Here is a 24,712-nt window from a genome sequence, read left to right as displayed (position 1 = left end):
GGCGGTTGAGAGAAGTGGAGGGAGGGGAGATAGAGCTGGGTATCATCAGCATACACGTGGAAGGTGACCCTATGCTTGCAAACGATGGGGCTGAGGGGCAGCATGTAGATAAGGAAGAGGACGGCCCAAGCATAGATCCTTAGGTGACCCCAGAGATGCCAGTGCAGAGGAGGGAGGAGAAAAAAAACACACAAAACGCACTTCCCCGAAGACTCTGACTTTAGTGAGTTGCTGAGTCGTACTGACCAAGAAGGCGAGCCAGCTCACCATCAGCCCGCCAGCATGCAGCTAGTACCATCAACAGTCAGCAAAAGAACAGCCAGCTATCACCAGCAATAAGAAGCCGACCTATCCATTATCAGCAACCAACTACCAGACGTCACCCTTCCACCACTAGCAGCCAGCCGAGCATAACTTGCAGCCAGTCACCAACACCCGCCCATCGACAACCAGCCACAAGATGCCACATCCAGCACTAGCATCCAGTCATTAGTAACTAGTTACCAGCAACCAGTGTACAGCTTTAGGCCAGGGGGACAAGACAAAGTTGGGAGGTTTGGGACATTCCAACATTCCAAAATTTTGTACTGTCACAAACCACCCCATGCATCGCCAGTCCCCTTCTTGTGGATAGCCACAGAGGCACTCTGGAGCACACAAGATATGCACTGCCTCAAATAAAATTCTATTCCCCACCCCTAGAAAGGCAGTACCCAGGTAAATCAATAGCTCTAGGAATTGATCTCTAAAACCATTACCGCGCTGCTCGCCCCTTTAGAATTCACAGAATTGTTTCTTAGATCTTTCCATGAAGAAAAGCCTTTGGGCTAGATTCGAACTTTCATCTTCACTGGTGGTAGAGCATCGACCACCCTTTATACACCCACCCGATTTTCCTTTCTTCAATCCACTACCTTCAGTTTTCTGCTCAGCCCATTAATTCTGAAACTTTGCTCATCAGTGCTTGAAGAGTAATGGCCTAGCAAATCAGGCAGCCCCATTTCTGGGCGTGTGGAGTGTGGTGGTGGGGGGGGGTGGGGGTTGGGGGAGAGAAGGTGGAGGTACCGGTGGCTGGGGTGGGGGGGGGGGGGGGGGGGGAAGAAGAGGAGGAGGTGATCTGCCGGGGGGGGGGCGGTGGTTGGTGGTGGTGGTGGGAGAAGGGAATGCGGTGACTGGCAGTGGCTAGCATTCTTTGAATTTGGGGTCAGGAGGAGCACTCCTGCTCCTACTGGTTCCACATTCAGGTAAATATATTTTAAGGACCGCCTGTTAGGCTGCATTTAGACCTAGTTTTCCTGAGTGCAGCTGAGCCAGCACTGGCTGCCTCAAAGTAAACCAATCTTGCAGTGGGAGCCTCAAACAGGTGTTAAGCCCCCTTATTTGCATAGGCAAAGGGCCCAAAGCCTATTTCAGGCGTGGGCAATGCATACCGATTTTTTGCCCCTTAATAATATGGTGGGCGTCACACTTCCGGCTTGTAATGAGCGTGTGCTTCCTGCTTGCCATATTGGAGGCTTTGGAGGCCATTTAGCACCAATGGCCAAATTTTTGGGCCTTTTTACCTCAAATTGTATGGAACAATTTCACTGTCCTGCATATAGACACTGTACTAATTCAACCTAAGCTCAGTGATAGCACTCTTGACTCTGAGTCAGAAGGCTGTGGGTTCAAGCCCACTCCAGACCTTGAACACAAAAATCTAGGCTGAGACTTCAGTGTGGTACTGAGGGAGCATTGCAATGTTGGAGGTGCCATCTTCAGATGAGACGTTAAACCAAGGCCAACCTGTTCAAGTAGACATAAACGATCCCATGGTGCTATTCAAGGAGCAGGGAGTTCTCCTGGAGACCTAGTTAACATTCATCCCTCACCCAACACCACCAAAAGAAATTAACTGGTCATTCCTTTCATTTGCTATTTGTGGAATCTTGCGTGCATGAAAGGTGCTATATAAATGCAAGTTCTTTCTTCCTTCTTTCTAGATGAGATTATCAATAGAAAATTCACTTTTAAAAAAAAAGTCTACTATGAAATATGTTCATATGCAGTGGCTGTGTATAATCCTTGGTTCATTAGTCAAAATATTTTACCATTTAATTGGCAAATAACAGATTGACAGCACAAACCTCGTAACTCTATTAATCACTGAGTGAATAAAAATTATGATTATGCTATAAATCCACAAAAGCTGAGTTATATCCAAATTAAACCATCCTGCAGTCGACAGGAGATTTTTAAACAATGTAATTCCCAAATAATGAATTAGTAAAAAAATTAAAATGGTCTTGTTTGTCACACAGATTATTAATTATGGTAGGTACTTGGCTATTGGGATTGTTTAGACTAACACATATGACAAAGAATGTATGGCTCATAAGGGTTAAAAAAAATCCTAACAATTTACACTGACATTATCTGCCGACATGGAGTTTCATTAGATGCATGTAACAATGAGAATGTGTCTTTTTGTAGATTCTAAAAATAGCACATTTTCTTCTGATTAATGGTCTCAATTATTATTCTGATGGTGGAATTAGTGTTTTTATATTCGGCAGTGAAATTGTTGAAGAACATGTTAAGCACATTACCTGTACGCATACTGACAGGCCAGGTTTTAAAATTGTGTATTTCCTTTCAGGAAATGGCTGAAAATATATTCTGTAAATTCTGAATAATCATTAAAAGGAAGAGAATTTTCCAAGGTGAATATTCGGGTTAGGAAAACATGGGATAACTACCCCTGGATATTTGCCAGTAAATACCGTTATCGCCATGATCTTCAGCACTAACACTAATTAATTATAAGCAAAATGGTGTGGCATACTTTACTCTTGCATTGCACCACTATAGAGAGCAAATTATTATTAAAGCTGCACTTCAAACTTTTTCAATACTGCAAGGCCCTCAGTCCAGAGACACTAACTGCAACTTTGAGACAATGGGCTCGATTTTCGCACCCCCGAGCAGGTGCGTTCGTGGCGGGGGGGCTGCGAAAATCAGGGATTCCCGGGGCGGGTCTGGAGCCCGGCTCCAACCCGCCCACTTCCGGGTTCCCCAGTGACACGCTGACAGGCGCACGCGCAGCCTCCGCATGTGGGACTCCCGCCGGCAATTAAAGCCGGCGGGGTGCCACTTAAAGTACTCATTAAGGTATTTCAGGTCATTTAGAGACCTGATTAACATAACATTTTAGGAGGGGTGGGATTTTGCAAACAACTGGGACTGTTTCCCGTACTGGGGAAAACACTCCCAGTTGAAATGGACGTGTTGCAGCCATCAGCCTGTGGCAGCAGCAAAGGTCCATTTGACAGGTGGGGGGGGGGGGGGGGGGAAAGATCCTCACTCATTGCAGGAGGCCACTCTGTCACTTTGGACAAAATTTGGCCTCCACCACCCTCCTCCGAACAATAAAATTCACAAGCTTGCACACTTACCCCGGGGTCCGGAGACATGTACCTACCTTGCGGACCCCCTCAAATGTACATCTTCCAGATGGGGGCCGCCATAGCTGCAGTCATGACCTCCTCGGAGGACGAACAGCATCACCAGCCTCGCCGGCCATGCCGTCCACCTCTGACACGTGGAGCCCCACAAAACAGTGCTGTGACACATCCACCTGCACAGCAGGAGGGAGGGCAACAGCAGAGAGAGATGCATCGCAGAAGGCACTACCCTGGCCACAGGGTCCACAGACCAAGGCTCAGCTTCCTGGACCTCTCTGAGCAGCAGTGCACGTGGAGACTCAGAGTCACTCGACATGTAGTCGTGGACATCTGCAGCCTCCTTCGTGCCGAGCTGCTCCCGGCTGGCCCGAGCACCATCTTCTTACCTGTCGCTGTCAAAGTCACCACTGCCCTCAACAACTTCTCCTCCACATCCTTCCAGGGTGCCACCGGGGACATCGCCGACGTCTCTCAGTCGTCTGCACAAAAGCGCCCTGCAAATACACCTACACCCACTCTGCAGTGACACAATGGGTGGCATCAGTTGTGGGTCTTCATAGTGATCCTCAGGAAAGAGCATTATTGCACAAACCAGACAAGATTCGCAAAGACGTGGCAGTAGTGATGACAATATATGCTATGTGAGTTGATCAGAAATTAAATATAGGTAAACACCATGACAAACCCTCAAACACCCTTGTGCATCCCCTTCATGCTCATTACACGTTTGCCTTACGCTTCCTACTGCACAAATGTGATGCATGCCCTGTGGCTGCAGCACAGGTAGTGGCAGGTTGAGTGAGGCTGACCGTGAAAGAGATGCATGAGAGGGTGAGTATGAGATAGAGCCATGAGATTGTATGAGGATTGGGTTGAGTGGTAGTGGCGGGATGAGTACTGGTGAGGCGAGTAAGTGCAGGTAATATGAGGATGAGGTTTGAGTGGGTGTGAGGGGTGATGTGACAGAGTAGTTTTGGCAGTGCAGAAGGAGATATGGGGTGGGGGCGGTGAATTGACAGACGGAGTGTAGGGGAATGAATAAGTGTATTCACTTCGGCTGACCTCCTTAGGTGACTGAAGCGCCTCCTGCACTGTATGCTGGACCTCCCGCCCAGTCGACCCCCCGCCCTCCTAATATCGGGCCCAATGTTCAGGTAACATCATTGAACCTGTTCCATATGTTTTTTTTAAAAAAATTTGAGGTGAATTTTTATGCTCAAAATGAGGAGTCATCGAACATTTTTCCACTTTGACATGCACCCAGCATGCTGGGCTGATAAACTTCACCTAGATGTAGAAAGTGTTCCCAAAGTGACTCACATTTGAGAAAATGGACATCAAGGTGCAGTGGTAGAATTAGGACAGGTTGAATAGTTGGGTTTTAAGAAAGCTTTAAAGGTGAGGAGAGGTGGTGAGAAGAGAGGTTTAGAAGAGAAGTGGAGTTCCAGGGGTAGGACCAAAATGTCTGAAAGTTCTGCTACCAGTGGTGGAACAAAGGAAGGAATGCACAGTAGGTTAGAAGTAGAGGTAGAGGACCAAAGGGCATAGGATGAGACACAAGGTGAGGGCCGGTTACAGCGGTAGGTTGGGGTAAGGATTTTTAAAACAATACATTGGAGGACAAGGAGCAACTGGAGGTTGATGAGGACCAGGGTGATGGACAAGAGGAACAGGATCAGAGCGTGTCGTACAAGTTGGAGTTTGGGGAGCTCAGGAAGCTGTCAAGGAGGGCACTGGAAAAGTTGAGTCTAGAGGTAATCAAAGCATGGATAATGGTTTTGGTGGCAATGACTGTGAAGGAGTGGATGCAGGCAATGTGAGGAGGTGGAAGTAAAAGGTCTTGATGGTGGCTAGAATGTGGGGTTTGAAACTCAGCTTTGGGTTAAATAGAACACCAAGGTGACACACTGTCTGATTCAGCCTGAGGTTACTGCCTGCGAGAGGGATACATAAGAACATAAGAAATAGGAGCAGGAGTAGGCCAATCGGCCCCTCGAGCCTGCTCCGCCATTCAATAAGATCATGGCTGATCTGATCCTAACCTCAAATCTAAATTCATGTCCAATTTCCTGCCCGCTCCCCGTAACCCCTAATTCCCTTCACTTCTAGGAAACTGTCGATTTCTGTTTTAAATTTATTTAATGATTTAGCCGCCACAGTTTCCTGGGGCAGCAAATTCCACAGACCTACTACCCTCTGAGTGAAGAAGTTTCTCCTCATCTCAGTTTTGAAAGAGCAGCCCCTTATTCTAAGATTATGCCCCCTAGTTCTAGTTTCACCCATCCTTGGGAACATCCTTACCGCATCCACCCGATCAAGCCCCTTCACAATCTTATATGTTTCAATAAGATCGCCTCTCATTCTTCTGAACTCCAATGAGTAGAGTCCCAATCTACTCAACCTCTCCTCATATGTCCGCCCCCTCATCCCCGGGATTAACCGAGTGAACCTTCTTTGTACTGCCTCGAGAGCAAGTATGTCTTTTCTTAAGTATGGAGACCAAAACTGTATGCAGTATTCCAGGTGCAGTCTCACCAATACCTTATATAACTGCAGCAATACCTCCCTGTTTTTATATTCTATCCCCCTAGCAATAAACGCCAACATTCCATTGGCCTTCTTGATCACCTGCTGCACCTGCATACTAATTTTGATTTTCTTGCACTAGGGCCCCCAGATTCCTTTGTACTGCAGTATTTTCCAGTTTCTCGCCATTAAGATAATAACTTGCTCTCTGATTTTTCCTGCCAAAGTGCATAACCTCACATTTTCCAATATTGTATTGCATCTGCCAAATCTCCGCCCACTCACCCAGCCCGTCTATATCCCCCTGTAGGTTTTTTATGTCCTCCTCACTCTCCACTTTCCCTCCCATCTTTGTATCATCTGCAAACTTTGATATGTTACACTCAGTCCCCTCCTCCAAATCGTTAATATAGATTGTAAAGAGTTGGGGACCCAGCACCGACCCCTGCGGAACACCACTGGCTACCGGTTGCCAGTCCGAGAATGAACCATTTATCCCAACTCTCTGCTTCCTGTTAGATAACCAATCCTCCACCCATGCCAGAATATTACCCCCAATCCAGTGATTCTTTATCTTGAGCAATAATCTTTTATGTGCCACCTTGTCGAATGCCTTCTGGAAGTCTAAATACACTACGTCCACTGGTTCCCCTTTATCCACCCTGTACGTTATGTCCTCAAAGAACTCAAGCAAATTTGTCAGACATGACTTCCCCTTCGTAAAGCCATGCTGACTTTGTCCTATTAAATTATGTTTATCCAAATGTTCCGCTACTGTCTCCTTAATAATAGACTCCAAAATTTTACCCACCACAGATGTTAGGCTAATAGGATGGAGTCAATGGCAAGAGTACATATACAGAAACTGGCTCCATGTTTACAGATGATGTCGCTGAGGGGAAACATGTAAATGACAAAAAAAGCCTGGGGGTACACCAAAGATGACAATGTAGGGGTGAGAGGAAAAGCCATTGCTGAAGATGCAGTGGCTGCATTGGGACAGGTAGGAGTGCAACCACACGAAGAGGAGGTAGACTACCAAGTCGAGGTAGTGTAGGGGCTGGTGTGATTGAGAGTGTTGAATGCAGCAGAAAGATCAGCAAGAAGCACTAAAGCTGTCCCAGTCTCAGTCACTGAGAATATTATTGGTGTGGGCAGGGTATAACCAGGACTGAAGGGATTTGAAAATTAGCAACTGAAGAAAAATATACCTTATTGCAATATCTTTGACCAATGTTCCACAGCAGCTTAATAGCGAGGCTTTTAAGGCTTCATAAAAAAAAAAAATTACGATAGTTGAGACATACCTATTTTAAGGAGAATAAAAAGCAAATGCTAGGCTAGTAGTTGGATTAGTTACACTGAAGCCCAGCTTAGATAATGATGCACTGAAAGGATGCACAGACTCAATTCAATAAAGTCTGATTAGATGAAGTGCAGTCTGCAATAGCAGTGCTGCAGTCGGGGAAAGGTCAGATGCTTTGTTGTTCAAACCCAAATACGGCGCCGATTTGGTTTCAGCTAATAGTGCTCTTTTTTAAAAACCAGGGTTATTTTCAATTTGGGCTGCTGAGCTTTGAACTTAGGAAGCTTTAAGCTATAGATTTTGAAAAATCATGTCATGTGAAAAATTCAACTAACACTAGCTGTCACATTAATTTCTCTGAGTTCAATTCACTTCAATATCAATTTTTCTGATATTGGAGAATTCTGACTTTTTGATGATAAATTGAAAGACTTGAAGAAAAGTGAAAACAATGTCAAAACAAATACACACTAATAGAAACTAAATTAGAAACCAGGGAGAAATAGAAAGAGAATGCAGTTAGACTTACATTGAGAAATAAAAGGGAGATTTAAAAAAAAACACTGGAGTAAAATATATGTACAAAAACAGAGAGAGAAAGAGAGAGAGATAGAAAGAAAGAGAATAATGAAACCTGGGGGGCAAGCGGTAAAAGAAAGAACTTGCATTTATATAGAGCCTTTCATCAGGACATCCCAAAGTACTTTTGAAGTATAGGTACTGTTATAATGTAGGCAAACATGGCAGCCAATTTGCACACAGCAAAATTCCACAAACAGCAGTAAGATAAATTAACAGAAAATCTGTTTGAGTGGTGTTGGTTAATGGATAAATGTTGGCCAGGACACCAGGGAGAGCTCTTCAATTCTTCCTCAAATAGTGTTGTGGGATCCATGAGAGGACAGACCTGGCCTCAGTTCAATATTTCATCCCGAAGATAGCATTTCCAATAGTACAGCATAGGAACACAGGAACAGGAGTAGGCCATTTAGCTCCTCGAGTCTGCTCTGCCATTCAATGAGATCAGGGCTGATCTGTGACCTAACTCCATATACCTGCCTTAGCCCCATATCGTTTAATACCTTTGGTTAACAAAAATCTATTAATCTCAGATTTAAAATTAACAATTGAGCTAGCATCAACTGCCTTTTGCGGAAGAGAGTTCCAAATTTCTACCACCCTCTGCATGTAGAAGTGTTTCCTAACATCACTCCTGGAAGTCCTGGTTCTGATTTTTAGGCTCTGTCCCCTAGTCCTAGACTCACCAACCAGTGGAAATAGTTTTTCTCTATCGACCCCATCAGTTCCCCTTAATATCTTGAAAACTTTGATCAAATCACCCATTAATCATCTAAAGTCCAGGGAACACAACCCTAGTTTTGTGTAATCTCTCCTCGTAATTTAGCCCTTGGAGTCCAGGTATCATTTTAGTAAATCTTCATTGCACTCCCTCCAAGGCCAATATATCCTTCCTAAGGTGCGGTGCTCAGAACTGAACACAGGACTCCAAGTGTGGTCTAACCAGGGCTTTGTATACCTGTAGCATAACTTCTACCCCCTTATATTCTAATCTTCGAGATATAAAGGCTAGCATTCCATTAGCCTTTTTGATTATTTTCTGTACCTGTCCATGACATTTTAATTATAGAATCATAGAAAATTTACGGCACAGAAGGAGGCCATTCGGCCCATCGTGTCCACACCGGCCGAAAATGAGCCATCCAGCCTAATCCCACTTTCCAACACTTGGTCCGTTACTTGTAGGTCACGGCACTTCAGGTGCACATCCAGGTACTTTTTAAATGAGTTGAGGGTTTCTGCCTCTACCACCCTTTCAGGCAGTGAGTTCCAGACCCCTCTGGGTGAAAAAAAAGTCCTCAGCTCCCCTCTAATCGTTCTACCAATCACTTTAAATCTATGCCCCCTGGTTATTGACCTCTCTGCTAAGGGAAATAGGTACTTCCTATCCACTCTATCTAGGCTCCTCATAATTTTGTACACCTCAATTAAATCACCCCTCAGCCTCCTCTGTTCCAAAAAGAGAACAACCCCAGCCTATCCAATCTTTCCTCATAGCTAAAATTCTCCAGTCCTGGCAACGTCCTCTTAAATCTCCTCTGTACTCTCTCTAGTGGAATTACATCCTTCCTGTAATGTGGTGACCAGAACTGTGCGCAGTACTCAAGCTGTCGCATAACCAGTGTTTTATACAGTTCCAGCATAACCTCCCTGCTCTTATATTCTGTGCCTCTGCTAATAAATGAAAGTATTCCCATATGCCTTCTTAACCACCTTATCTACCTGTCCTGCTACCTTTGGGGATCTGTGGACATGCACTCCAAGGTCCCTCACTTCCTCTACACCTCTCAGTATCCTCCCATTTATTGTGTATTTCCTTGCCTTCTTTGCCCTCCCCAAATGCATTACCTCACACTTCTCTGGATTGAATTCCATTTGCCACTTTTCTGCCCACCTGACCAGTTCATTGATATCTTCCTGCAGTCTACAGCTTTCCTCCTCACGGCCAATTTTTGTATCATCTGCAAACATCTGCAAACCCTACATTTAAGTCGAACTCGCTGATATATCTGGGGCGTATGACAGATGTCAGGTTGATAGCTGAAGTGAGAATCAGGCAGAATATAAAAAGTTCAGAGGGGAAGTGAAAAAGGAAATAAGAGGGGCAAAGAGAGAGTATGAGAATAGACTGGCGGCCAACATAAAAGGGAATCCAAACGTCTTCTACAGGCATGTAAACAGTAAAAAGGTAGTAAGAGGAGGGGTGGGGCCGATTAGGGACTAAAGGAGATCTACTAATGGAGGCAGAAGGGATGGCTGAGGTACTAAATGTGAACTTTGTATCTGTCTTTACCAAGAAGATGCTGCCAGAGTATCAGTAAAGGAAGATATAGTTGAGATACTGGATGGGCTAAAAATTGATAAAGTGAAGGTACTTGAAAGGCTAGCTGTACTTAAAGTAGATAAGTCACCTGTCCGATGGGATGCTGAGGGAAGTAAGGGTGGAAATTGCAAAGATACTGGCCATAATTTTCCAAACATCCGTAGATAATGGGGGTGGTGCCAGAAGATTGGAGAATTGCAAATGTGACACCCTTGTTCAAAGAAGGGTGTAAGGATAAACCCAGCAACTATAGGCCAGTCAGTTTAACCTCATTGGTGGGGAAACTTTTAGAAACAATAATCCGGGACAGAATTAACAGTCACTTGGACGAGGGTGGATTGATTAGGGAAAGCCAGCATGGATTTGTTCGAGACAAATAGTCTTTAACTAACCTGATAGAGTTTTTTGATGAGGTAACAGAGAGGGTAGATAAGGGCAATGCAGTTGATGTGGTGTATGAAGACTTTCAAAAGTCGTTTGATAAACTGCCGCACGGTAGGCTTATCATCAAGATTGCGGCCAATGGAATAAAGGGGGAAGTAGCAACATGGATACAGAATTGGCTAAGGGGATAGGAAACAGCGAGTAGTGGTGAATGGTTGTTTTTCAGACTGGAGGGAGGTGTACAGTGGTGTTCCCCAGGGGTCGGTGCTGGGACCATTGCTTTTCTTGATACATATTAATGACTTGGACTTGGGTGTACAGGGCACAATTTCAAAATGTGCAGATGACACAAAACTTGGAAGGGTGGTAAACAGTGAGGAGGATAGTGATAGATTTCAAGAGGATATAGACAGGCTGGTGGCATGGGCGGACACGTGACAGATGAAATTTAATGCAGAAAAATGCAAAGTGATACATTTCGGTAGGAAGAAAGAGGAGAGGCAATATAAACTAGAGGGCACAGCTGTAAAATGGGTACAGGAACAGAGAGATCTGGGGGTATATGTGCACAAATCGTGGAAGGTGGCAGGGCAGGTTGAGAAAGCGGTTAAACAAGCATACGGGATCTTCTACCATCTTATTATGCAGTTAGTATGCAGGTGCAGCAGGTGATCAAGAAGGCCAATGGAATGTTGGCGTTTATTGCTAGGGGGATTGAATATGAAAACAGGGAGGTATTGCTGCAGTTATATAAGGTATTGGTGAGACCGCACCTGGAATACTGCATACAGTTTTGGTGTCCATACTTAAGAAAATACATACTTGCTCTCGAGGCAGTACAAAGAAGGTTCACTCGGTTAATCCCGGGGATGAGGGGGCGGACATATGAGGAGAGGTTGAGTAGATTGGGACTCTACTCATTGGAGTTCAGAAGAATGAGAGGCGATCTTATTGAAACATATAAGATTGTGAAGGGGCTTGATCGGGTGGATGCGGTGAGGATGTTCCCAAGGATGGGTGAAACTAGAACTAGGGGGCATAATCTTAGAATAAGGGGCTGCTCCTTCAAAGCTGAGATGAGGGGAAACTTCTTCACTCAGAGGGTAGTAGGTCTGTGGAATTTGCTGCCCCAGGAAGCTACGTCATTGAATAAATTCAAAGCAGAAATAGACAGTTTCCTAAAAGTGAAGGGAATTAGGGGTTACAGGGAGCGGGCAGGAAATTGGACATGAATTTAGATTTGAGGTTAGGATCAGATCAGCCATGATCTTATTAAATGGCGGAGCAGGCTCGAAGGGCCGATTGGCCTACTCCTGCTCCTATTTATGTTCTTATGTTCTTATCTTCAGCTGCTTCATCAATGACCTTCCCTCCATCATAAGGTCAGAAATGGGGATGTTCACTGATGATTACACAGTGTTCAATTCCATTCGCAACCCCTCAGATAATGAAGCAGTCCGTGCCCGCATGCAGCAAGACCTGGACAACATTCAGGCTTGGGCTGATAAGTGGCAAGTAACATTCGCGCCAGACAAGTGCCAGGCAATGACCATCTCCAACAAGAGAGTCTAACCACCTCCCCTTGACATTCAACGGCATTACCATCGCCGAATCCCCCACCATCAACATTCTGGGGGTCACCATTGACCAGAAACTTAACTGGACCAGCCATGTAAATACTGTGGCTACAAGAGCAGGTCAGAGGCTGGGTATTCTGTGGCGAATGACTCAACTCCTGACTCCCCAAAGCCTTTCCACCATCTACAAGGCACAAGTCAGGAGTGTGATGGAATACTCTCCACTTGCCTGGATGAGTGCAGCTCCAACATCACAAGAAACTCAACACCATCCAGGACAAAGCAGCCCGCCTGATTGGCAACCCATCCACCACCCTAAGCATTCACTCCCTTCACCACGGGTGCACCGTGGCTACAGTGTGTACCATCCACAGGATGCACTGCAGCAACTCGCCAAGGCTTCTTCGACAGCACCTCCCAAACCCGCGACCTCTACCACCTAGAAGGACAAGAGCAGCAGGTACATGGGAACATCACCACCTGCACGTTCCCCTCCAAGTCACACACCATCCTGACTTGGAATTATATCGCCATTCCTTAATCGTCGCTGGGTCAGAATCCTGGAACTCCCTTCCTAACAGCACTGTGGGAGAACCTTCACCACACGGACTGCAGCGGTTCAAGAAGGCGGCTCACCACCACCTTCTCAAGGGCAATTAGGTATGGGCAATAAAAGCTGGCCTCGCCAGCGATGCCTACATCCCATGAACGTATTAAAAAAAGCATATGGGATCTTGGGCTTTATAAATAGAGGCATAATATACAAAAGTATGGAAGTCATGATGAACCTTTATAAAACACTAGTTCGGCCACAACTGGAGTATTGTGTCCAGTTCTGGGAACCGCACTTCAGGAAAGATGTGAAGGCCTCAGAGAGGGTGCAGAAGAGATTTACTAGAATGATGCCATGGATGAGTGACTTTAGTTACGTGGATAAACAGGAGAAGCTGGGGTTGTTCTCCTTGAAACGAGGAGATTTGATAGAGGTATTCAAAATCATGAAGGGTCTAGATAGAGTAGAGAGAAATTGTTTCCATTGATAGAAGGGTCAAGAACCAGAGAACGTAGATTTAAGGTGATTGGCAAAAGAACCAAAGGGGATACGAGGAAAAACTTTACACAGTGAGTGTTTAGGATCTAGAATGCACTGCCTGAGGGGGTGGTGGAGGCAGATTCAATCATGGCCTTCCAAAGGGAACTGGATAGGTACTTGAAAGGAAAAAATTTGCAGGGCTACAGGGAAAGGGCAGGGGAATGGGACTAGCTGGATTGCTCTTGCACAGAGCTGGCATGGACTCGATGGACCGAATGGCCTCCTTCCATGCTGTAACCTTTCTATGATTCTATGATATACCACAAAAAGCAAGGGACCTAGTACCGAGCCCTGTGGAACCCCACTGGAAACAGCCTTCCAGTCACAAAAACACCCGTCGACCATTACCCTTTGCTTCCTGCCATTAGCCAATTTTGGATCCAACTTGCCACTCTCCCTTGGATCCCATGGGCTTCTACTTTTTTGTCCAGTCTACCATGTGGGACCTTGTCAAAAGCCTTGCTAAAATCCATGTAGACTACATCAAATGCACTACCCTCATCTACCCTCCTTGTTACCTCCTCAAAAAATTCAATCAGGTTAGTCAAACACGACCTTCCCTTAACAAATCCATGCTGACTGTCCTTGATTACTTCGTGCCCTTCTAAGTGACGATTTATGCTGTCCCTCAGAATAGATTCCAATAATTTGCCCACCACCGAGGTTAGACTGACTGGCCTGTAATTATGCTGTCTATCCCTCGCTCCCTTTTTAAGCAATGGTACAATGTTAGCAGTCCTCCAATCCTCTGGCATCAAGCCTGTATCCAGAGAGGATTGGAAAATGATGGTCAGAGCCTCTGTTATTTCCTCCCTTGCTTCTTTTCACAGCCTGGGATACATTTCATCCAGCCCTGGTGATTTATTTACTTTCAAAAGATGCTAATCCCCTTAATACTTCCTCTTTCACTAAGATTATCCCATCCAATATTTCACACTCCTCCTCGTTAACTACAAGCCTATCTGTCTGCATCGTCCCTCTCTTTTGTGAAGACAGATGCAAAGTATTCATTAAGAACCATACCAACATCTTCCGCCTCCACACATGGGTTACCTTTTTGGTCTCTAATAGGCCCTACTCTTTCCTTAATGTATTTATAAAACATCGTTGGGTTTTTCTTGCCAATATTTTTTCATGCCCCTTCTTTGCTTTCCTAATTTCCTTTTAATTTTACCCCTGCACTTTTATACTCCTCTAGGCTTTCTGTCTATGTCCATGGACCCCTAAGTCTCTTTGGACCGCCACTATTTTGAGCTTTTCACCATTTCGAAAGTACTCTGATCTATCCTTTTTAGGTCCAAAGTGGATGACCTCACACTTGCCTACATTGAAATCCATTTGCTACAGTTTTGCCCATTCACTTAATCTATTAATATCTCTCTTAATTTTATGCTTCCATCTAAACTGCTTACAATGCCGCCTATCTTTGTGTCATCAGCAAACCTTTATATGTTTCTCTCTATCCAGTCATCTAAGTCATAATAAATACAGTGAATAGTTGAGGCCCCAACACAGATCCCTGTGGGACACCACTAGTCACATTTGCCAATTTGAGTACCTGCCCATTATCCTTACTCTCATTCTCTTGCCGCTCATCCGATTTCCTAACCAGGTCAATAATTTGTCAATTCCATTCGCTTCAATTTTGGCTAACAGTCTCATATGAGGGACTTTATCAAATGCCTTCTTGAAGTCCATATAAACAACATCCATAGATATTCCCCTGTCCACTACTTAAGTCACCTCTTCAAAAAATTCAATCAGGTTCGTCAGGCATGACCTACCCTTTACAAATCCATGCTGGCTCTCTCTGATCAGCTTAAAATGTTCAAGGTGTTCAGTTACTCTATCTTTAATTATAGATTCTAGTAATTTCCTGACAACAGATATTAGGCTAATTGATCTATAATTTCCTGGTTTCCCTCTCACCTTTATTAAATAGCGGAGTGACATTTGCAAGTTTCCAATCTAAAGGAACGGTTCCTGAATCGAGAGAACTTTGGAAGATTATAGTTAGGGCTTCTGCAATGTTCTCACCTACTTCCTTTAAAACCCTGGGATGGAAACCATCTGGGGTCCTGGGTATTTGTCACTCTTTAATGACTGTTAATTTGCTTACGTTAATTAAGGTGAGTCCCCGTCCCCGATTCAAAATTAGTTTCCTTGGGGTGCCCAGCATGCTATCCTCTTGCTCTACTGTAAATACTGGCACAAAGTAATTATTTAACATGTCCGCCATTTCCTTATTTTCATTTATAATATCACCATTATCAGTTTTTAAGGGGCCCACATTGCTCTTGACCACCCTCTTTTTCCTAATATAATTGTAAAAATTTTTTGTGTTGATTTTGATATCCTTTGCAAGTTTCTTTTAATACTCCCTTTTACTATCAGCTTTGTTACCCTTTGCTGATCTTTGTATCTCTCTCAGTCGCCAGGATTTTTTTTTGCTATTTTTTGCATTTTTTAATGCTTTTTCTTTTAGTTTTACATTGTCCTTTGCCTCTTTTGTCATCCATGGCTGTTTTCTTTTGGCAAGTAGAGCTCTCGCCCCGAGGGGTATAAACTGGTTCTGTATCACAAATTCTTTTTTGAACACCTCCCACTGATCTTCTGTTGTTTTACCATTAACAGATTTGCCCAGTTTACAGTGGACAGTCTCTGCCTCATCCCATTGAAGTCAGCTTTACCTAAATTTAGAATCTTAGTAACTGATATAGGTTTCTCCCTTTCAAACAAAACATTGAACTCGATCATTTTATGATCACAATTAGATAAATGTTCACACACCGTTAACTAAATCTAGCTCATTACTCATTATTAAGTCTAATATGGCCTGCCCCCATGTTGGTTCTAGGACATATTGTTGCAGAAATTTGCTAACTTTCTGACATGGGCTCGTCTGCTTCTCCCAATCAATGTGAAAGTTAAAATTCCCCATTAAAATCACTCTGCCATTGCTACATGCTTGTCTAATCTCTGCATTTATACACTCTGCTACTTCACAGCTGCTACCAGGGCGCCTGTACACAACTCCCACTACAGTTTTGAATCCTTTTCTATTTCTTAATTCCACTAAAGTCTCCACTGCCTGGTTACCTCTCCTTATATCCTCTCTTATCATTGAAGTAATTTCATCTTTAATCACGAAGGCTACTCTTCCTCCTCTACCAGTTTCCCTATCCTTCCTATAGATTGTATAACTTGGTATATTCAGTTCCCAGTCCTGACCGTCTTGCAGCCATGTCTCAGTAATAGCTACCATGTTGTTCCCTCTAAGCTGAATTTGTGCCTGGAATTCATTCAATTTGTTCTTTATACAAACACATGGAATATAAGGAACGCTTATTTGCGCCACACACCCTAAACTTTCCTTCTGCTCTAATGTTGTTTTTCTCACACATTTCTTATTTCTTTTTCCTAATATAATTACTTTACATCTTTTAGTTTTCCCTTTACCTGTAGTGCCTAAAGCATAATTTCTGACTCTACTCTCTTCCTTTTTGTTTGTTTTAGAATTATTATTTATACTACCTTTTTCCACCTGAGCCCTCCCCCCCACTTACTAGTTTAAAGTCCTTGTGACCGCCTTATTTATCCTTTCCGCTAGAACCCTGGTTCCAGCCCAGTTCAGGTGGAGCTCGTCCCAACGGTACTGTTCCTTCCTGTCCCTGTACTGGTGCCAGTGTCCCATGAAATGGAACCCCTCTTTCCCACAGCACTCCTTCATGACTGCACTGAAGTGTCAGCCTAGATTATGTGCTCAAGTCTCAGGAGTGGGCCTTTAACCCATGACATTCTGATTCAGATGATATTGGTACCACTGAACCATGGCTGACACCTTCCCAGCATGGTACCTTTTGCCCTTGGAGGACAAAAGAGGTTAAAAGGCAGAAAAGAGATGGGGAAGTTGTGAGCTCCAAAGAAATCATTATCACAATGGTGTTAAGTGGTTCAATAGCTCCTTCAGTTTCTGGGAGGCACACATTGGCTAAACTGTCACAATTGTATTTATGAGGCTTTACTGATCTGTCCCATGTTAGAATGAATTGTTCTTTCATCAGAGCAGTCACGGGTTGTAATAGAAGAGGCTTGCATCTACCTATCTAAATTTCTGTCAATTTAGCACTCCAACATTCCAGAATGCTGCAGTCTTATCTATTTCTTCAGTGACAATGTGATCTTGAAATTACAACTGATTGCAGCCAATGTCCAAGTCATTGGCGCCATGACTGTTCGATAGGTCTCAAAATAAACAATTATGCTCACATTTTGTCCATTCCCACTGTCATTCATCATTATGATGTCAAAAAAAAGAGATTCATGCAAGTTTTCAAGTTCATGGTGATTTTGGACAGTAGTTTTTAATAAAATATTTTTGGTGACTATACATCTTTATTTACTTAAATTATTACAAGTCAAACATTTAACTAGCTATTGTTCATATGCAACATATATACTTATTAATATTTAAAGTAATTGCATTTAATCCAGTTGAAGTTCTGTTTCTACTTCTACAGTATCACACATCTTAATGTTTCCAGTAAAAGATTATGAGGTAAATTTTACAAGTTTGCACATCCACCACAAAGCCTTGCTTGAAGGGAGGAAAAGTTGGACAGTTGAGCATGGAATGCAGTGCCTAATACATAGCTTTTTGAATTTTCCAATTATAAATTTTAATAATCAGAAAATCAAGAGCACCATTAATCAGATGTCTGTGCACAATTGCCTGTTTGCTTTATCCAATCCTGCTGTGCAACTGGGTATTAGGTGAATGGATTTTGCAAGTTAACATCCCTGGTTTTGAGCAAGACGCCATGCCAGGAATGTAAACTTGTAAAATCCATATACCTAATACCCAGTTGCACAGCAGAATTGATAAGGTTACAGGCAGGCCACATCCCTCCTCCCCTGTTTAGATTTGGAATGGTGTGGGGTAGAAATTGGGAAAGATAATAGTATCTTACAAATTTGCATTCTAACATTTTTTTTTAGCATTTGCACTATTTCAATTCTGTTTCATTGCTCAAAACATCATGTGGGCAAGTGATTTTCCTAAAGTGAGGTTTTTTTTATTTAAGGAAAATATATCTTGATTATATGCACATTTGACTAAATTTAAGCTTCACAACTTTTAGACTTTGTCTTGTTCAAAATTGAAGACTTTCATTGCAGAGACAGGTATGCACAATGGAAAAATTTGACAACAATGCAGCACTCCCTCATTTTCACTTGACGACATTATTTTTTTCAAGCATAATAGTGATTTTTTTTTAAATCGCTGATATAGTCCATTAATTCTATCTCTATTCTAGGCTAAAGGGAAATCAAGCTTAGCACAATGTAACCCAGATATGTTTAACGGATTGTCCTGATTCTATTTTTCATCAGGTTTAAAGTAATCCATGGCAACATTCATTTTCCTGATGCTGTGTGGGACAGCCTCAATTGCAATCAGCAGACTTTTAGGTGAGGTTTCAGAATTGGTGCTTTCAGCAACCATCAAAAATGCTTGGAAACAATTTGCAGACTATTAAGTGTGTGTACATTAACCATTAACCTTCTACTGATGGGCTTGAGTCCCTCCCTAAACCTCTCCGCCTCTCTCTCCTTCTTTAAGACACTCCTTAAAACCTACCTCTTAGGACAGGTCACTAAAAGCTTGGTCAAATATCTCCTTATATGGCTCGGTAATGCTGCTGTGAAACACCTTGGGACGTTTTACTACGTTAAGGGCGCTATGTAAATGCAAGTTGTTGTTGTTACTGTACATTCAAATTAATTTTCAGGTTTTCAGCAGGTTAAAGGTAAAAGCCACTTAAGTGATGTAGTAAGAGTGATCACTGATATAATAGTTATAAAATATGCATCAATTATAGGTAAATAAACTGTGAACGCAATGTACATACAATATATGGTCAAAAGTCCTCCATTCCAGCTTTATCTATTGTGTGCTTTGATGGCATTCTTAATGCTCCCAGAACATTTGTGTCCTGCAAGACTTGCATACCTCAGGAGAACCATAAGTGAAAAGCATTTATTTCAAAGCAATCCAAACAGAACTTGATTTATCAAGCCAGTCCATTTTTCAAGAATAATAATCCAGCCTTAGAATGGACACTTCAGTGCAGTACTGAGTGAGTGCTGCATTGTTGGAGGTGCTGTCTTTTAGCTGGGACATTAAACCAAGACCCGATCTGGCTGTTCAGGTGAACGTAAAAAAACCCATATCACTATTCGAAGAAGAGCAGGGGATTCATTTATCTCATTGCTGTGCACAGGACCTTGTTGCACACAAATTGACTGCTGCATATGCCTATATAACACTTCAACATAATTTATTGGCTATAAAGTGTGTTGGAATGTCATGAGGATGTAAAAGGTGCTATATAAATGCAAGTTCTTTTTTGTTTCATTCTGACTAGTTTGAATAACCTATTTCATTGAACTGGAACGGCCCAGAGCCGATCTAGTATTTAGTCCATTCTAACCTATTGCATAGAATCAGACTTGGAAAGATTAAAACTATTCAGCATGCAATGAGCAAAACTGAGACCTGGCAAAAATCATTACATACCAGAGCATTATCAATAATTGGTTTATCATGATCACACACAGTTGAATTGCACTGGACCTACAAGCCTTGGTTGTAACTATTTACCTTAGTCAGTGTCACATTTTGATGGGGAGGTTTCTGAATATATCCAGATTCTTCATTAGATGCAACTTGGTGTGACATTTGTAAATATTTGCCAGGATCTTCATCAACAAATGATGACATTTGAGTACAATTTGGGTTCATCTTTAGAGAGGAATATTGAGCAACTTTCTCCTAGAATAAAACAGGATACATTAGCCAAGAAGAATTTAAAATTAGGTCTGCATTTATTGTTGTGAGATTAATGATAATCATTACAAATTACACACTTGGGTTAAATGATATAAAGGCTTTCGACACTTACTTTTTCTCCTTCCAGATTATCTGATTCTTCGCTCAGCAAATATCGCAGTCTGTCCTGCAGTGTCTGGGATGTCTTTTCCTAAAATCAAGGGGAAAAACAAAGAAATATGAAATCAGTGCCTGGAAAGTCAGGCATGCCCGATTTTGGGCGCATGGTGGGGGGGGTGGGGGGTGGTGCTGGCGTAAGGTAAATACCATAGGGCTGACATAGCCAGTGACTGTACCGGCCAGCTATAGCTTTGAGCCTGCCTCCATCTTCTGCCAGGCATATTGCAATGTAGACTCATGGGGATGGTACCTGGAGTGGAATAGAAGGTGACCCTTTTCACAATTACCTCAATCAACAACCCCACCACTTTAGCAGCCATCAAACAGAGCTTGGGTGCTGAGCTGCCCTGTCACTTGCCTGCAGATTCATGTCTGTACATGGGTTTCCTTTCTTTTCAAATTTGCCTGTCACTTCTCAATCACCTTCCCCTTCAGACTTGCCAAAGGCTGCTAATGGTTTGAGATTCCTTTTCACCTTTTCTAGCAATTTTCAAAATTTGTGTCACCTTATTGTGACATTTCCTCTCAATTGCCCATCCCTGTGGATTTCACTTACATGCAATTTTCTGCTCCCACCACTTGTGTCCCAAATCTGTTCTTCAGTTTGTGGATAATTACGCAAATGGACTGATCTAGGAAATTTGAGTGCTAGTTGCACTTTACCAGTCTGGTAGGAATAGCTTCATTCTTAACCATTCAGGACTGACTTAAGCTGGTAGACAAAAATTGGCATGCTAGAAAATCAAACAGCCTTTCAGGGTCTATAGTTTATTTATATAACAAATTAAACAATAGTTATGCATTGGTAATATTCTTCATACATCACATCCACAAAGAAAATGAATTATTTTCCAATCACCTTACCTTGTGAGGTACAGTTACTTCTTCCATAGAAATTGCTCGCTTTGAATCATATGGCGACTGCCCAACCTTTTCACAGATGGCTTGGTAGAGACCAATCAGTTGTCTTCCTTTCTCTATGGCAGAGTGCTTCTGAATAGGACTAAATCTGTTGCACTCTCTCCCTGACTAAAAAGTAGAAATAAATTACAAACTGTATTCTATTTTAATGCTTTACATGGATGAGACACAAAATACAAGATTACATAAATTCAATTAGTCAGAATACAAGTAGCCTGCAAAAGCTATTATCTATTTTGACCCATCAAATTTGAGTAAAACTCTGAAGCTCAAAATTTGAGTAAAACTCAAAGTTAAGTAACTTACATGTAATAAAACTTGTAAAAAAAAAAGCTTCCTCATTGGATATGGGTCCAACCAATTTTAGCTACACATCACAATACTTTTTTTTTTTTGAGTAATTTAGGTCTGATCTATAACACATGGTATTTATTTTACCTGGGTTCTATTTACCAGTGTTTCATTGCCTTTTTATTTATAGTAATATTCTATAATAATTTGGTGAGAGTCAAGATTGTAAGCCTCATTTTTCTTTTAAAAGGTTTATTTTTGCATAAAAATCTGTTTTTCTTTTTCCTAATTGTTTTTCTTTTAAATGCAGAAAATCCCTATTTCCTTTTCGCAGTCTTCCCTCCCAGGTCAATCTCTACACAACGCAGAAGTTGGTTCTGAATTTGGACAAGGACATCTCTAATTCTACATCAATATTGCTGCACGACCTGATAAAAGGGGCAATTCAAATGAGTAATTTTGTCCCTTCCTTCAGATCTCTTCCACTGGTTCTTCATCTAAGAACCTGGCAGAGCATTAAAATGCTCTCTAAATCAACCAAATCTGCAACCTTTGATCTTTATCCATTTACAGTGTCAGACAGGAAACATCTTAATGCTTTGCTGCTATTTCCTTTCCCAACAGTCAATGGAGAGATGAAACTAGAACCATTTTATGGTGTTTGAACTATTTGCTATGGCCTAGGTTTTGCTCTTTACATTAGTAATGGTATTTTATCTTACACTGGCAGCAACACATTTCTTTGGGGATCAAATCATACATAGCATAATTTCTTCAGGTGCCAATTTTCTCCTCTTCATTAACCACTGTTGATAATGCTTATAATTAGGAGCTAATTAATTAGTGGAATGCAGATAAATCCCCAGTTACAATCTCTAGTGATAAATTCTAATATTAAACACTGGTAACACGACACATTGTGGGTGAATTCAATTTAATTAGCACAATTTTAAATGACTGAACCAATGTGTTATTTTTCATTAAGTATTTCAATAATTACACAAGATTGCAAAACGTTGATTAAAACTCACCTCAATTCAATGTTTACAAAATATTTAAAATAAAATACATCTTATTTACAAGGGACATTGTGTAATGTAGGTTATAAGCTCCTGTGTTCCTGCCATAAACATAGGAGCCCGGTTTAAGCACTAACTCTTGTATTGCTGCTCGGGTCATAATTTTGTTGGGGACTGCCAACACAGCCACTTCTTTCAAATACTGAACACAATGGCCTCTATCATAAAGAAGCTATCCTCATCAAATGTACTGGTACATCCACCCCAGTGAACTTGGATAGGCAGCATGAGTTGGATGAAGCACAAAACACTGGTGAGCAGGAACAGATGCTGGTGCAAGCAAAGAAACAAAAAGAAAAGAGCAAGAACCTGTTCACATCTATCTTCAGCTGCAGAGCTATGTGAGCCCAACCTTATAAGGCCTATATTTAAAAGTAGGATGTTATCTAATTTTTTTCTACAGATATTAGATAGTCTGCCAAGTATAGAATCCTAGAATCTTTCAGCACAGGAGGTGGTCATTCATCCTATCATGCCTGTGCCGGCTCTTTGAAAGAGATATCCAATTAGTTCCACCGTTCCCCCCCCCCCCACCTCTTTCCCCATAGCCCTAAAAATCTAGCATCCTGCAAGATTTGATAACTAGTGTGGACGAGTCCACTAGACACAACTGTGCAGTCAAGCTTTACAATGGAGCATGAAACAACTCCAGGGCGGATCTACAATGGAGCCCCCAGTGACAGAGGTCCTTTATACAGTGGGAGTATCTTTCACAACTGCTCACACTACTGCTGTGGTAGCCTTATGCTCCAATCACCAAAAGGCTTTTTTCTCCAGCTTCAACATGCTGGGGTATCAGATGGAGACAGACATTATGTGGTCCTTCACTGCCTTCATTTCTGTCCAGAGGTCCGCTCCTATACAGATCATTGGATACACTGAGTGTCCAGCGACAAGGACATGGCTGGAGTAGACACGGATGAGGCTGCTGCTTCTCAGGGAAATATAACATCATGGCCTTCCAGCCACACCATCCAAATGACTAGATATGCCAGAAAGTGAACCGGGCCAAGCTTTCACCACAGCAGATGTGGCCCAAGGAACTGCAGGGCCAACTCATGACCTAGTCCAAGGAGGCAAAGGACCACTTCAATCCCAAGAATTTCCCACTGATACTCAGCAGCCAGCCAGCTCACTTGCTCCTGCCATTGAGGGAGAACCAAGGAGCACTAGGTTAGATTCCAAGCACACAAATCATACTAAGGGAAAGCACATGGTTCACTGACTTTTAGGGAATTAAATTTGATTGCAATTTATTTCAACTGTGTCCATAGAGTTATCCTGGGATAGTGTAGTATAACGTTTCAGCAGATGAAAGGAATAGAATCCATGGTAGATGAATTAATGCAGAGGCTAATGTTGGAAAAGGTGTTTTTGGCCATTGCATGGTAGAGTTGGAGAGGAGTGTTAATGCATTGGGCAGAAGGGCACTTAGGTGAAGGTCTCATCTATGAGAGCCTGCCACTTAGCTCTAGCTATCAGCAAAGTGGTTCTCCTAGTTCCTCAACTTCATCTTGTTTGACTCTTACGGGTGTCTCTATTCTCCACGGTTATGCCTCTTTGGATGGTAAAGTTGTACAGCATGCAACACACAATTGCAGGAAACCCCAAATTCATCTGGGCTCTACTTCAAGATGCCTATTGTGTGCTTAAGGATGATCTTAGTGACTGCATAGGCCTTGTTGTATCTGCTGCTATTCATTCCTGTCTCAGATATGTCATAAGCCAGGGCTCAAGAGAGTAGCGTTGATCTTCTAGGAGGAAACCTCACACTCCGAGACTCAAATATTCCTAGCACTGTGAAATGCCTTAAAATGAAGGTGTCCAGACTGCTGCCTGAGAAGTGGGCAATGGTTTGCATGATCCTATTTTGATGGTGACAATGTGCACATTGATAGAGGGTAATCCCTTGCGACTCATGAAGGCAAACAAATTATGTGCAGAAGCCTGTAGGGATACATGGGTGTTGCCAATGTTGCCCAAGACTTTGGGAATTCTGTCATCTGGATAAAAATGCAGTGCCTTCCCATTTTTCTGCCAGTTGTCTATGGGGAAAATTATGTTACCCTGAAGAATAATACATTAATCACCTGCTGGATACATCTGTGAATTGCACATTGACTGATATGTTTCTACCTCAATTCGAGCTGCCACAGGGTATAAGAGTTCAGGGTTGTG

General features: G+C 42.6%; 1 protein-coding gene across 1 annotated transcript in view; it reads right to left on the bottom strand.

The window, feature by feature from the left end:
• The window catches only part of LOC137326775 (uncharacterized), a 113,115-nt gene that overhangs the window by 65,531 nt on the left and 22,872 nt on the right, over positions 1 to 24,712 (bottom strand). Inside the window, exons 6-8 of the mRNA XM_067992170.1 lie at positions 21,108 to 21,272; positions 20,197 to 20,274; positions 19,896 to 20,066 (exon numbers count right to left, since the gene is read on the bottom strand). Of these exons, the coding sequence (XP_067848271.1) occupies positions 19,896 to 20,066; positions 20,197 to 20,274; positions 21,108 to 21,272 (414 nt within the window). The remainder of the gene's footprint in view (positions 1 to 19,895; positions 20,067 to 20,196; positions 20,275 to 21,107; positions 21,273 to 24,712) is intronic.

The sequence above is a fragment of the Heptranchias perlo genome, chromosome 10, assembly GCF_035084215.1.
Source record: "Heptranchias perlo isolate sHepPer1 chromosome 10, sHepPer1.hap1, whole genome shotgun sequence".
Lineage (NCBI taxonomy): Eukaryota > Metazoa > Chordata > Chondrichthyes > Hexanchiformes > Hexanchidae > Heptranchias > Heptranchias perlo.
Note: the sequence above shows the minus strand (reverse complement) of the source record. Positions and strands in the feature narration are given on the sequence as shown.